The 14,780-nt window shown below is 64.2% G+C and overlaps 2 protein-coding genes across 3 annotated transcripts in view; both read right to left on the bottom strand.

Annotated features, from left to right (window-relative positions):
* Positions 1-955: 955 nt before the first annotated feature.
* On the bottom strand, positions 956-4,477 carry PHOX2A (paired like homeobox 2A). Its single transcript, XM_065677172.1, has 3 exons — positions 4,174-4,477; positions 1,141-1,328; positions 956-1,069 (listed from the first exon to the last, which is right to left on the bottom strand). Exons 1-3 carry the CDS (start codon positions 4,382-4,384, stop codon positions 956-958), a joined length of 513 nt encoding a protein of 170 aa, XP_065533244.1. The 5' UTR covers positions 4,385-4,477.
* Positions 4,478-9,601: 5,124 nt separating this feature from the next.
* Positions 9,602-14,780, bottom strand: part of CLPB (ClpB family mitochondrial disaggregase) — a 50,718-nt gene continuing 45,539 nt past the window's right edge. For both annotated transcript variants that reach the window (XM_065678979.1, XM_065678978.1), the window contains 5 exons: positions 14,503-14,659; positions 11,455-11,528; positions 11,042-11,161; positions 10,498-10,602; positions 9,602-10,223 (listed from right to left, as the gene is read on the bottom strand). In XM_065678979.1, the coding sequence (XP_065535051.1) occupies positions 9,972-10,223; positions 10,498-10,602; positions 11,042-11,161; positions 11,455-11,528; positions 14,503-14,659 (708 nt within the window). In that variant the 3' untranslated portion in view covers positions 9,602-9,971. The remainder of the gene's footprint in view (positions 10,224-10,497; positions 10,603-11,041; positions 11,162-11,454; positions 11,529-14,502; positions 14,660-14,780) is intronic.

Raw genomic sequence — 14,780 nt, 5'->3', positions numbered from 1 at the left:
TGCCACCCAATGTTAGGATGCAGGCCACCCCAGGTTAGGATGCAGCCACCCAAGGCCGAGGTGCAGCCACCCAAGGTTAGGATGCAGCCACCCAAGGCTGGATGCAGCCACCCAAGGTTAGGATGCAGCCACCCAAGGCCGGGATGCAGCCACCCAAGGTTAGGATGCAGCCACCCAAGGTTGGGATGCAGCCACCCAAGGCCAGGATGCAGCCACCCCAGGTTAGGATGCAGCCACCCAAGGCCGGGATGCAGCCACCCAAGGCCGGGATGCAGCCACCCCAGGTTAGGATGCAGCCACCCAAGGCCGGATGCAGCACCCAAGGCCGGGATGCAGCCACCCCAGGCCGGGATGCAGCCACCCAAGGTTAGGATGCAGCCACCCAAGGCCAGGATGCAGCCACCCCAGGCCAGGATGCAGCCACCCAAGGTAGGATGCAGCCACCCCAGGTTAGGATGCAGCCACCCAAGGCTGGGATGCAGCCACCCAAGGTTAGGATGCAGCCACCCAAGGCCAGGATGCAGCCACCAAGGTTAGGATGCAGCCACCCAAGGTTGGGATGCAGCACACCCAGGTTAGGATGCAGCCACCCAAGGTTAGGATGCAGCCACCCAAGGTTGGGATGCAGCCACCCCAGGCCAGGATGCAGCCGACCCAAGGTTAGGATGCAGCCACCCCAGGTTAGGATGCAGCCACCCAAGGCCGGGACGCAGCCACCCAAGGTTAGGATGCAGCCACCCAAGGCCGGGATGCAGCCCACCCCAAGGTTAGGATGCAGCCACCCAAGGCCGGGATGCAGCCACCCAAGGTTAGGATGCAGCCACCCAAGGTTAGGATGCAGCCACCCAAGGCCAGGATGCAGCCACCCCAGGTTAGGATGCAGCCACCCAAGGTTGGGATGCAGCCACCCCAGGCCGGGCGCAGCCACCCCAGGCTGAGCTGCAGCTGCCCAGGTTCAGGCGCAGCCGCCGCGGGTTTGTTCGCAGCCACCCAGCGCTGAGGTGCCCCCACCCGCAGCCGAGGCGCAAACACCCGGGTCGGGCAGAGCCGAGGCTGGGGCACAGCCACACTGGGTTGAGGCGCCCGCAGCCGGGGTCACGGCAGGACCTTGTGTGTCCCCCCCCCCGGCCGCCCCCTCACCTGCACCCGGGCCTCGGTGAGGTCGATCTTGAGCGCCAGCTCCTCGCGGGTGTAGATGTCGGGGTAATGGGTCTCGGCGAAGACGCGCTCGAGCTCCTTGAGCTGGGAGCTGGTGAAGGTGGTGCGGATCCGGCGCTGCTTCCGCTTCTCGTTCAGCCCCTGCGCCTCCGAGAAGAACTTGTAGGGGACTTGCGGGGAGAGGGGGGCTCAGCGGGACCGGCCCCGCGCGACGGGCACCGGCACTCGCCGCGTTGGGTGGGCAGAGGCACGGGGCCGGAGGCGAGGGCAGGGATGGACCGGGCGCCGGTGCCCCGGGGTGGGATGAACCGGGCAGGCTGTGGGGAGCAGGGGAGCACCAGGGTGAGATGCACGGGGCAGGATGAACCGGGGAGGGGGGAACAGGGCACAGACCCGCCGGGAAGGGGCGCACCGGGAAGGGATAACCCGGCAGGGATGAACTGGGATGGAATGCACTGGAACAGGATGCACCGGGATGGGACAACTGGGACGGGATGAAACAGGCAGGACACAGTGGGAAGGGATGAATCCGGCAAGATTAACCGGGACGGGATTACACCGGGAAGGGATGAAGCGGGCAGGGATAACCCAGACAGGGGTGAACTGGGCAGGACACACCGGAAGGGTTGAACCGGGCAGGGATGAAACATGCAGGGATGGAGTGGAACAGGATGCGCCGGACAGGACACCACCGGGAAGGGATGAACAAGGCAGGGATCAGTCGGGACGGGATGTAGCGGGAAGGGATGAACCAGGCAGAATGCACGGGAACGGAGATGGACCGGGCAGGGATGAACCGGGCAGGGATGAGCCAGGACGGGATGCACGGGGACGGGACAAACGGGGAGGGGATGCACTGGGGCGGGTTGCACCGCGCTGGGATGCACTGGGACGGGATGCACCGCGCAGGGATGCACTGGGACTGGATGCACCGCGCAGGGATGCACTGGAATGGGATGCACCAGGCAGGGATGCACTGGGGCGGGTTGCACCGGGCAGGGATGCACTGGACGGGTTGCACCGCGCTGGGATGCACTGGGACGGGATGCACCGGGCCGGGATGCACTGGGACCGGATGCACCGGGCAGGGATGCACTGGGACGGGATGCACCGGCCGGGATGCACCAGGCAGGGATGCACTGGGACCAGATGCACCGGGCAGGGATGCACTGGGGCGGGTTGCACCGCGCAGGGCAGCGGCGGGGCTCGGCCGCTCCCTGCCCGCTGCCCCCGGTCCCGTTCGTTCGTTGCCGCCGCCGCCTCCTCGGCGGGACGCGGGGCCCCTGGCGCGGTGCGGGGCAGGGACCGGGACCGGGACCGAGGGACGCGGCCGGTCCCGTCCCGCGGCTCCGTCGTTGTCGGCGCATCCGCGGGCAGCGTCCGCGGCGGCAACGAAAGCGGAGCGGGGGAGGGGGGGGTGGGGGGCAGAGACCCCCCGGAACCGTTCCCCAACGGCCGCCGGTACCGGGACCCCCGGCCCCTCCGCGCTGTGGGAAAGGGCCGGGGCCGGGGGCTGAGGGGACCCGCTCCGGGGCGGCTCCGGAACCGGCGCTGCCGGGATGGACGGCACCGGGAACCGGCGGATACCGATGGCATCGAGCCCTGACAGCGCCGGGAATCAGCGGTGCCAGGAACCGACGGGTACCGGACAGGTGGCAGCGTGCACCAGAAGTACCGGGTACCAGCGGCACTGGGGACTGACAGTATCGGCACCGACGGCATCGAGCACGGACAGTACCGGGTACCGACGGCTCCGGTAACCAGCGGTACCAGGCACCGACCGTCCCGGAACCGACAGCACCGAGTTCTGACAGTACCGGGAACCGGCGGTACCGGCACCGACAGCATCGAGCTCCGCCTGCGGCGGCCCGGCGGCCCGGGGACCGACATTACCGGTGGCATCGAGAACCGATTATACCTGGTACCAACGGCTCCGGGAACCGGCAGCACCGGGCACGGACAGCAAAGTGAAGCGATGGCGTCGAGCACCGGCGGCTCTGGGAACCGGCAACACCGGGTACCGGCGGCAAGATCGAGCTTCGCCAGTGCCGGGCACCGGCGGTACCGGGAGCCGGTGGCTCCGCTCCCTGTTGGTACCGGAAACCGACTGCATCGAGCACGAGCGGCCCCGGGAGCCTGCAGCACCGGCACCGGCGGCACCGAGCACGGACAGTACCGGGCATCAACGGCTCCGGGCATCAACGACTCCGGGCACCGATGACACCGAGTCCTGGCAGTACCGGCACCGATTGCATCGAGCACGGACAGTACAGGGCACCAACAGCTCCGGGAACCGATGGTACCAGCACCGACGGCATCGAGCAGCGGCAGAAACGGGCACCAACGGCTCCGGAGCCCGGCAGTACCTGGCATTGACAGCATCGAGCACCGGTGGCCCCGGGAAGGGCAGTACCGGGCACCGACCGTATTTGACACCGACATCATCGAGCTCTGCCTGCACCAGCACCGGCGGCTCCGGGAACCGGCAGCACCGACATCGACGGCATCGAGCACGGACAGTACCGGGCACCAACGGCTCCGGGCACCGATGGCACCGAGTCCTGACGGCATCGAACGCCAAAGGCATCGAGCACCGGCGGCTCCGGGAGCCGGTAGTGGCGAGCACGAACAGCCCCGGAAACCGACGGTACCGGCACCGACAGCATCGAGCTCTGCCAGTACCGGCACCGGCGGCTTCGGGAACCGGCAGTACCGGGCACTGACGACTCCGGGCACCGACGGCATCGAACTCTGCCTGTACCGGCACCGGCAGCTCCGGGAACCGACAGCACCGAGCGCTGCCGGCCCCGAGAAGCGACGGCACGGGGGGAACCGGCAGCACAGACCCGACATCGAGCACCGGCGGCGCCGGGAGCCGGCAACACCGTCCCCGACGGCACCGAGCACGGACAGAACCGGGCACCAGCGGCCCCGGGAAGCGACGTTAAGGGTGGAAGCGGCCCGCGGGGGGCCCCTGAGCCCCACGCCCGATGCCCGTCCCCCGGTGCCCGTTACCTGCGGGGTAGGGCGCGGGTTGCGGGTCCCGCAGCGCTCCCAGGGCGCAGCTCCCGGGGCCGAGCGGGGCGCAGGCGGCGGCGGGGCCGAACCCTCCTCGGACGGGTCCGTACTGGAAGGAGCCGGCCTGGCTGCAGGGGCTGAACTCGTACGCGGACGCCTCCATCGCGGCCACGCAGGAATCGTAGGAGTTGAGGTAGGAGTAGTCCATGGCGAGCACGGAGCGGGCTCGGCTCCCGGCCGCCCGTCACCGCCGCCTCCGGCCCGCCGGCCCCCGGCCCGCCCCCTCCATCGGCCGCCCCGGCCCGCCCCGGTCCGCCTCGGCCCGTAGATATAGCGGCGGCGGCGGGGGGGGAGCGGACAAAGCGGCGCTCGCCGCTCGCCCGGGTTTTGCATGACAATATCTCCCGGGGCCGGCGGCAGCGGCGGGAGGAGCCGCCCCCCCCCCCCGCCCCGTCCCGGTGTTAACCCTTGCTGGGGACCCGGCACCCCCCGGGCGGCCCCGGTGGGAGCTGGACCCGTTACCCCCCTCCGCACCCTCTCGGAACAGTGCCCCGGGGGTGTCGCATCCGAATCCAGCCTCGGCACCGTCCTCGTCCTCATTCACAGCCCCATCCCAGCCCCATCCCAGCCCCATTCCGTCTTCGTCTTCCCCATCCCCATCTCCATCCCCGTCCTTATCCACATCTTCAAGACCATCCTGTTTTCATCCCTGTCACCATCCTCGTCCTAACCCTTATCCTCATCCCCATTGCCATTCCATCCTAATCTTCCTTCCCATCCCCATCACTATCTCCGTTCTTATCCTCTTCTTCATCCTCATCCCGTCCCCACCCCATCCTCATCTTTATCCCCATTCCCATCCTCATCTCATTCCCACCCTCATCCTCATCTTCAACACCATCCCATTTTCATTCTCATCCATCCCTGTCCCCATCCTCACCTTCACCATCACCTCCATCACATCCCCTTCCCCATGTTACCCCATTCCATCCCATCCCCATCCCATCCCCAATCCCCCTGGATGAATTCCAGAGCTCTCCCCCATCCTTGAGGCCCAGGCCTTTGCCAGGCCCCTCCAGCAGCACCGCAGGGGGGGGATTTAGTTGGATTTGTTGGGATTTGTGGCCATTCTCCAGACAAACACTTGCACTAAAGAGGCTCGAAGGGGCCGATTCCCCCCTGGAGCCCTGTGGGGGGGGCGTCGGAAAAGGGGGATTGATGCCCCTGGTCCTGCAGGATCAGCTCCCAGCTGTCCTGCCCCATGTCCTGCTCCATCTCCTGCCCTGTACCAAATCCCATCTCCCACCCTGCAGCCACCCCTGTATCCTGCCCCGCAACCACCCCTGTGTCCTGCCGCATCTCCCGCCCCATTTCCTACTCCATCCTCTACCCCACGCCTCGTCCCCCCGCACTCCTCCATCCTTCCTGCTCCCCCCAGACCCTCGTCAGGGCCAGCTCCGGGGCCGCTCCCGCTGGGTGCAGGCAGGGGCCGGTCCCGCTGGGTGCAGGCAGGGGCCGGTCCCCGCTGGGTGCAGGCAGGGGCCGGTCCCCGCTGGGCGCAGGCAGGGGCCGGTCCCCGCTGGGTGCAGGCAGGGGCCGGTCCCGCTGGGTGCAGGCAGGGGCCGGTCCCCGCTGGGTGCAGGCAGGGCCGGGCTCTGCGGGGCCGTTGCTATCGCAGTTAATTCAATGGGCGCCGGCCCCGCCGCCGGCTGCTGCTGCTGCTCCGCTTAATGCAATTAACGGCGCTAAACTCATTAGGCTGCAGCAACCTGCGGCAGCGGCTGCGCCCGGCGGGGCCGCGCAGAGCGGGAGCTGGGGGGGGGTGGAGGGGGTGAGGGGGGAGCTGGGGCCGGCCCGGGGCTTCTGGGACCAGCTCCGACCTGGCCTGGAGCAGCTCCTGTATCCGCGTCCTGTATCCAGCCACGTGTCCTGCTCCGCATCCATCCCTGTGTCCTGCCCCGCATCCATCCCTGTGTCCTGCTCTGCATCCATCCCTGTGTCCTGCCCTGCATCCATCCCTGTGTCCTGCTCTGCATCCATCCCTGTGTCCTGCCCTGCATCCATCCCTGTGTCCTGCTCCGCATCCATCCCTGTGTCCTGCTCTGCATCCATCCCTGTGTCCTGCCCCGCATCCATCCCTGTGTCCTGCTCCGCATCCATCCCTGTGTCCTGCTCTGCATCCATCCCTGTGTCCTGCCCCGCATCCATCCCTGTGTCCTGCTCCGCATCCATCCCTGTGTCCTGCTCTGCATCCATCCCTGTGTCCTGCCCCGCATCCATCCCTGTGTTCTGCTCTGCATCCATCCCTGTGTCCTGCCCCGCATCCATCCCTGTGTCCTGCTCCGCATCCATCCCTGTGTCCTGCTCCGCATCCATCCCTGTGTCCTGCTCTGCATCCATCCCTGTGTCCTGCCCCGCATCCATCCCTGTGTCCTGCTCCGCATCCATCCCTGTGTCCTGCTCTGCATCCATCCCTGTGTCCTGCCCCGCATCCATCCCTGTGTTCTGCTCTGCATCCACCCCTGTGTCCTGCCCCGCATCCATCCCTGTGTCCTGCTCCGCATCCATCCCTGTGTCCTGCTCCGCATCCATCCCTGTGTCCTGCTCTGCATCCATCCCTGTGTCCTGCTCCGCATCCATCCCTGTGTCCTGCTCTGCATCCATCCCTGTGTCCTGCCCCGCATCCATCCCTGTGTCCTGCCCCGCATCCATCCCTGTGTCCTGCCCTGCATCCATCCCTGTGTCCTGCCCCGCATCCATCCCTGTGTCCTGCTCTGCATCCATCCCTGTGTCCTGCCCCGCATCCATCCCTGTGTCCTGCCCTGCATCCATCCCTGTGTCTTGCCCCGCATCCATCCCTGTGTCCTGCCCTGCATCCATCCCTGTGTCTTGCCCCGCATCCATCCCTGTGTCCTGCCCTGCATCCATCCCTGTGTCCTGCTCTGCATCCATCCCTGTGTCCTGCTCTGCATCCATCCCTGTGTCCTGCTCTGCATCCATCCCTGTGTCCTGCCCTGCATCTATCCCTGTGTCCTGCCCTGCATCTATCCCTCTGTCCTGCCCCATCTCCTGTATCCAGTCCTATGTCCTGTATCCAACCCCATGTCCTGCTCTGTATCCATCCCTGTATCTGGCCCCATGTCCTGTATCCAGCCACACATTCTGCTCTGAACCCATCCGTGTGTTCTGTCTCATGTCCTGAATCCACCTCCTGTCCCGTATCCATCCCTGTATCCATCCCTGTGTCCATCCCTGTGTCCTGCCCCAGCATCCCCAGGGCACACTGGGATGTCGGTGCCACCCCCCGTTTGTTCTGGATGAAGCCAGGTGCTGGCAGCAGGGACACCCCACTGTCCCCAGTGCCACCCACGGGGGGTGCAGGGTGACCCCAGAACGGGTGCCAATGGCAGCGGGGACAGGAACCTCCATCCCGGCCCCATTCCATGGGCAGGTCCCACAGCAGCACCCCCAGCGCCGTCCCCATCCCTTTGTGGTCACAGCATTCCATAGGGACCCCCAGGATTGCTCTGGGGGGGTCTCGGGAAGCCTTGGCCACCCCATTGCTCCGGGGCAAAGCCAGAGCCGGGGCCTCGGTGGCCCTGAACGGGAGCAGGAGTCGGGTCCGGGATGGAATTCCCGGCACAGGCTCCGATATCCCGGGTTGTGCTGCCCGGGCCCAGTGCTGGCTGGTGGTGGGGGGAGGACCCAGCACCACTACACCCAAATACACCCAAATACACCCAAAATGACCCACTGAGGAGGGACCTGACGGGGGGCACTGGGGATGCACTGGGGGCTGGCACAGTGCGACCCAGCCCGGTTTGGCACCACAGCACGGTGGAGCCCCGGTGCCCCCGGCCCCATGGTGCTGATGCCCCGGCACATGGGATACTGGGGGGGGGGGGGAATCCCACCTGGGTCCCTGGGATCAACCTTCACGAGGCGTGCACCCCTGATCACACGTGGACACCCTGGTGCGACCCATGCACACGTGTGAGACCATGACTGCTCTCAGTGCGTACCCGAGCACACTGGTGCGCACTGGTGCGCACTGGTGCGGGCCCTGCTGAGCTCCTGTCGCACCCCTCCTGCTCTGCCCCCCCCCTTTTCCTACCCCTTTCCCTGCAGCCCCGGTCCAGGCTCCTGCCGCAGGGACCCGAATCCACCCCATGTCCGTGCTGGGGAACGGTGGCTTTGGGAATCCCAACCCCAGCCCGGGCCCAGGTCCTCCCATGGAGCCAATGTGGGATTGAGAACCATGGAATGGGCTGGGATGAAGGGAGCTTAAAGCTGCTCCAGCCCCAACCCCTGCCCCGGGCAGGGACCCCTTCCACTGGAGCAGCTTGCTCCAAGCCCCTGTGTCCAACCTGGCCTTGAGCACTGCCAGGGATGGGGCAGCCCCAGCTTCTCTGGGCACCCGGTGCCGGTGTCTGAAACACCTCAGATCCCATCGGGATGTGCTGCTGGGATCAGGTTTTCCTGGTCGCTGTGCAGCAGGGCAGGAGCTGAGCAGAACGCCAGCAATCCCACTGCAGCACTGCCCAGCCCCTGCCCCTTCCTTGTCCCATGTCATTGCTCCAGGACGAGCGCAGGGAGCAGGCAGCTGGTGTGCATTCCTGCTGGGCCGAGGGCCCTGCCAACCCTTCTCCTGGAGGAACATCCCAAGAGATGGGCTGAGAGAGGGGTTTGCACTGGGAGGTCACCGGTTTGCACTGGGACGCCACCGGTTTGCACTGGGACATCACCGGTTTGCACTGGGAGATCACCAGTTTGCACTGGGAGGTCACCGTTTTGCACTGGGACATCACCGGTTTGCACTGGGAGATCACCGGTTTGCACTGGGAGGTCACCGGTTTGCACTGGGCCATCACTGGTTTGCACTGGGAGGTCACCAGTTTGCACTGGGACGCCACCGGTTTGCACTGGGAGGCCACTGGTTTGCACTGGGAGGTCACCGGTTTGCACTGGGAGATCACCGGTTTGCACTGGGACGTCACCGGTTTGCACTGGGATGTCACCGGTTTGCACTGGGATGTCACCAGTTTGCACTGGAAGGTCACCGGTTTGCACTGGGAGATCACCGGTTTGCACTGGGACGCCACCGGTTTGCATTGGGCTGTCACTGGGTTGCACTGGGAGATCACCGGTTTGCACTGGGACGCCACCGGTTTGCACTGGGACATCACCGGTTTGCACTGGGAGGTCACCGGTTTGCACTGGGAGATCACCGGTTTGCACTGGGACGCCACCAGTTTGCACTGGGACACCACCGGTTTGCACTGGGAGATCACCGGTTTGCACCGGGATGCCACCGGTTTGCATTGGGCCGTCACCGGTTTGCACTGGGAGATGTGCTGGTGGTGAGCACAGCTCCCCGGGGCCGTGTCCTGCCCGGCTCAGCCCCTCCTGTGCTGTCCGCACTCGCTCCAGCCGTGAGTCACCTTTATTGCAGTCAGTACCGGGGCAAACCCACACCGTGGGGCAGCTGCTGGCGCCGCCGTCCCTGCCTGCCCTTCCCAACCCCGCATCCCAGCACTTCCTATGGAACGCACCCCACATCCTCCCCAGGCACCCCCCACCTCCCGCGTGCCCTGAAAGCCGCTCTCCCCTCCTCAAGAAGCTCCCTCCCCTTCTCCAGGGCCCAAAGAACCCCAAGACCGCACCGCTGCGTCCCCAGCGCCCACCTCCACCCCACCACTGCCCGGGCTGGGGGGGGAGCTCGATCCATGCCCAGGCAGGGTCCAGCCCCTGCCCATGTCCTCGCCCCCGGGGGCCATGGGGTCTGCCCGCGGTGCCTACAGGAAGTAGGTGATGTTCTCGGGGCTGAGGGGGGCCTGGATGTCCAGCCTGCGGGCCCTGCTGCCCTGCTCCACGATCTCCAGGCGCAGCGTGGGGACCTTGCCTGCTCCTGCGCCCGGGGATGAGCTCTCCTTGGCCTTGAGGAGCTGCTTGTCCGAGTCCTCCACGGCGATGCGGAGGGTGCAGCCGCGGGGCAGCAGGTCCTGCTCGTAGGCAGCAGCCAGCTGGTTCACCACACGCCGCTCCACCTGCGGGCATCACCACACCGGGCGGTGAGGGGCTCCTCATGGAGCTGGGCATCACAGCATCCCAGAACCATGGAATGGGTTGGGATGAAGGGGGCTTAAAGCTCCTCCAGCTCCAACGCCTGCCCCGGGCAGGGACCCCTTCCACTGGAGCAGCTTGCTCCAAGCCCCTGTGTCCAACCTGGCCTTGAGCACTGCCAGGGATGGGGCAGCCACAACCCAGGCACCCTCCCCTCCAGGCTGGGGTGATGCCACCGAGCTCCATCCCTGCCTTTACCTCGTGTTTGATGGAGCGGGCTCCATAGTGGAGGTTGTAGCCATCAGCCAACACGTCCATGACCTCCCTGTCCCAGAGCAGGGTGATGTTGTGCCTCGCCTTGGCCTGTTGGGTGAGGAAGAGGAGGAAGAGTCTCCAGTGCCTTTGCTCCTGCTCCTCTGAGAAGCCAGCTCGAGGCCAGGGATAGTTACAATCATAGAACCATAGAACAGTTAGAGTTGGAAAGGGCCTTAAGATCATCCAGTTCCAACTCCCTGCCATGGGCAGGGACACCTCTCACTAAACCATCCCATCCAAGGCTTCATCCAACCTGGCCTTGAGCACTGCCAGGGATGGAGCACTCACAACCTCCCTGGGCAACCCATTCCAGTGCCTCACCACCCTTACAGGAAAGAATTTCCTCCTTAGATCCAATCTAAACTTCCCCTGTTTCAGTTTGAACCCGTTCCCCCTTGTCCTGTCGCTGCAGTCCCTGACGAAGAGTCCCTCCCCAGCATCCCTATAGCCCCCCTTCAGACTCTGGAAGCTGCTCTGAGGTTCTTACCTTCTTGGCCCAGAAGTTCAGCTCCTTGTTGACCAACTGGATGAGCTCCGAGTGGCAGAAGGGCAGGAAATAGACAATCTCATTGATCCTGCCCAGGAACTCGTCCCGTTTGAAGTGAGCCTGTGGGGAGCAGGGCAGGGGAGGTCAGTGGGACGGGAAGGATGGGGTCACAGAGACATGGAATGGGTTGGGATGAAGGGACCTTAAAGCTCCTCCAGCTCCAACCCCTGCCCCGGGCAGGGACCCCTTCCACTGGAGCAGCTTGCTCCAAGCCCCTGTGTCCAACCTGGCCTCGAGCACTGCCAGGGAACTGGCTCAGTTTTAAGGTCCCTTCATCCCAAAACATTCCATGTTTCCATGCCTACATCAAACGACTCAGAGACCCAAGGACACCTGAAGAAGCTCATCCATACCTTCAAGATGGGGCGAATGACCTTCTCCTTGAACTGCTTGGAGATGGTGATCTTGTCGGTCATCTGGACATCCTCTGAAAGACAGGAGGACACGGGGTGTTGGTGCAGGCTGGGACACGGGCTCCTTCCCCTCTGCCAGCTCCGGGAGCTGGGATCCAAACAGGACTTTGGAATAGCCCCGGAGCCTCCATGTGTGCCACCAACCACGAGTGGTTTGGAAACGGGGTGTCCCTGCACTTGGCACCTGGTGCAGGGCTGGGTGCCCCCCGGCTGCCCCTGCACACGTTGGGTGCCGAGGGCAGCACCTCCATGAGGTGTTCCACGTGCACAGGAAAGGGCCCCAGCTCTGCCTCTGCTCCCTGCCCAGCACCCTGGAGACCTCGGAGCAGCTCCAGGGCCTAAAGGGGCTGCAAGGAACCTGGAGAGGGGCTTGGGACAAGGGCCTGTAGGGCCAGGCCAAGGGGAATGGCTTGAACCTGCCCGAGGGGAGACTGAGCTGAGCTCTTAGGCAGAAGCTCTTCCCTGTGAGGGTGCTGAGGCGCTGGCACAGGGTGCCCAGAGAAGCTGTGGCTGCCCCATCCCTGGCAGTGCTCAAGGCCAGGTTGGACACAGGGGCTTGGAGCAAGCTGCTCCAGTGGAAGGGGTCCCTGCCCGGGGCAGGGGTTGGGGCTGGAGGAGCTTTAAGCTCCCTTCACCCCAGCCCATGCCATGATGCGGTGACAGCCCCCACTCACACTGCGCAGCTCTGGCTGGAGTCCACTTCCCTCTGCTGACTGCAGATGGAGCCAGGGTCTGGCTGGTCCCGAATCCCAGCTCTCAACCACAGCCACCAGCCCGGGTGCAGCTTTCCCTCCCCGCCACCCAAACCCTCTCTGTTTTCCCCACCTCACCTCTCCCTGCACCCTCATGCACCGAACTCCTCGTCCTGTGTAACACAAGGATGCTCATGGGGAGATCACTGCATCCCAGGCGCTCCGTATGGGATCCGGGCATGCAGGGTGCTGCAGAAGGACCCGGGCTGGGTTTTGGGCGCCCTTCCCACCTCTGCAGCCCTGATGAGCATCGCTGCACCCCTGGCAGTAGCAGAAAGGGGCTCATGGGCTCTGCCAGGCCCACACTGGTGCCAGCACACAACCACGAGGTGCCATCAGCTCTCAGGGTGACAGGAGCACCTCAGGGTGCACCCCAGGGTGGGGTTTGGACATTGCAGTCCATTGAAACAGAGCAGGGGGGCCTTGGTTATAGGGATGCATCCCATTTCCTTCTCTGCTAATAGACAGCAAGTGGGGGGTTTCACTAAGCAATGGGAATGTGGCACAGCATTCCCAATGAGAGCTGGAGGAGGCAGAGGACATGGAGCTGCTCCCAGTATCCAGGTTTTCCACCCGTAACACCCACTGGCAGAGGTGGAGAAGCTGCAGCAGCAGCTCCTTCCCTTTATCTCCCCATTTATCTGCACCCCCCCAGGCACTGAGGACAACCTCCAGGCCATGGCTCTGGAGCATCTCCATTGACGGGAAGGAGCTCCCAGGAACTGAGGGCAGGATCGGGGCTGGGATGCGCTCTCCCACTGCAGGTGCGTGCTGGCTGCTGCTGGAAATGGAAATCCGATGTTTTCCTCATTTAGCAGGAGTGCTCGTGGCATTTCGAAATGTTATTCCTGAAAGTTCAGGTCCAGGCGCGTCCGTGACCGCGGCTGATTGAAGTTTAAGGATGCGGCATGAAGCCAGCTCTGGCACCCAGTGCTCAGAGCAAACAGGAAGGGACAGGGAGAAAGAAGCTGGGAAATGGATCTGATGCCCCAAAGCAACGTTGTTTTCCTGCTGCCAGGCAGCCGATGCAGATGCTGCAGTACCCAGGTACATCCCAGCACTTCCACCGGCGAGCAGGGCTCTGGAGATGGAGCTTTTGGGAATCTGGTGTAGCCCTGATGGCACAGGGAATGGGTTGGGATGAAGGGAGCTTAAAGCTCCTCCAGCTCCAACCCCTGCCATGGGCAGGGACCCCTTCCACTGGAGCAGCTTGCTCCAAGCCCCTGTGTCCACCCTGGCCTTGAGCACTGCCAGGGATGGGGCAGCCACAGCTTCTCTGGGCACCCTGTGCCAGCGCCTCAGCACCCTCACAGGGAAGAGCTTCTGCCTAAGAGCTCAGCTCAGTCTCCCCTCGGGCAGGTTCAAGCCATTCCCCTTGGCCTGGCCCTACAGGCCCTTGTCCCAAGCCCCTCTCCAGGTTCCCTGCAGCCCCTTTAGGCACTGGAGCTGCTCTCAGGTCTCTCCTTCAGGAGCCTTCTCCACACACGGCCGCATCATGGGGAGCTTCTCATCACCCAACACACTCCTAGGTGCCCTGCTGAAGATGTGTGCACACATACAGGACCATAACAGGATCTTAACAGGGCAGTGCTCACACACTGCTGTGCAATTTGGAGCCAAAGGGGAGAGCCCTTGGTGCAGCATCACCACCCATCCTTCCTTCCATCCACTGCTGCCACAGCAGAGACCAACCAGGCTCTGGGGCCTCCTGGTGCTGCTGGAGGTGCTGGAGGGATGCAGATGAATTCGACCTCTGCTGCTGCAGTGGAGGTGCTCAGTTCACATCAGAGGCTGCTCTTACTCTACTCAATTCTCCCTTAATTTCCTAATTCACATTTTTGAGGAAGTTTCTGCAAGACCCTGATGGGTAGATCCAGGATTCCCATTCTAGGGAAGTGACAGGGTGAAGCTCAGTCCTTTATGGAAGTGAGGGAACAAACCTCTTCCTCTTTAACATGAGCACTCTTCCCAGCACCAGTCTGGTCTAGGAAGTGTTTGGAAGGGTTCTGGAAGAATGGAAAGGGTGAGGAGCTAAAGGTGAGGAGCTGAAGGGTGAGGAGGTGAAGGGCAGAGAGCAGACGATGAGGAGGGCTGCAAGGTGGGACAAAGCCATCGCCAAAGAAGTGATGTCCCAGAAGGACGGCTCCAGGAGAGGACAAGCATGAAGTGGAGGCCCCACAGGAGGGGCAGTGCTGGGGATGGGGTGTGGGACTCAGCACCATTGGTAGACCCTTACCTAGGTTTTCTGCTATCCTCTTCTTGCTCATCTCCAGGGCCTCCTGCCGCAGCTGCAGCGCGTGCTGGGCGATCTCCTCGCTGGCCACGTTGGAGGTCATGATGAAGATGGCATCTTTGCAGTCAATGGTCTTGCCCTTCCCATCTGTCAGCCTGCCCTGCAACAGCACCGGGGGGAAGCACAGTGTGAGCAGGAGCCATGGGATGTGGCCAAAATGTGAGGAGAAGGACACGGGTCCCATGTTTCCCCAAAGCGGATTCATTTACATCATGGAATCA

Source organism: Lathamus discolor, chromosome 4, assembly GCF_037157495.1.
Source record: "Lathamus discolor isolate bLatDis1 chromosome 4, bLatDis1.hap1, whole genome shotgun sequence".
NCBI lineage: Eukaryota > Metazoa > Chordata > Aves > Psittaciformes > Psittacidae > Lathamus > Lathamus discolor.
This window is presented reverse-complemented; position numbering and strand designations above follow the sequence as displayed.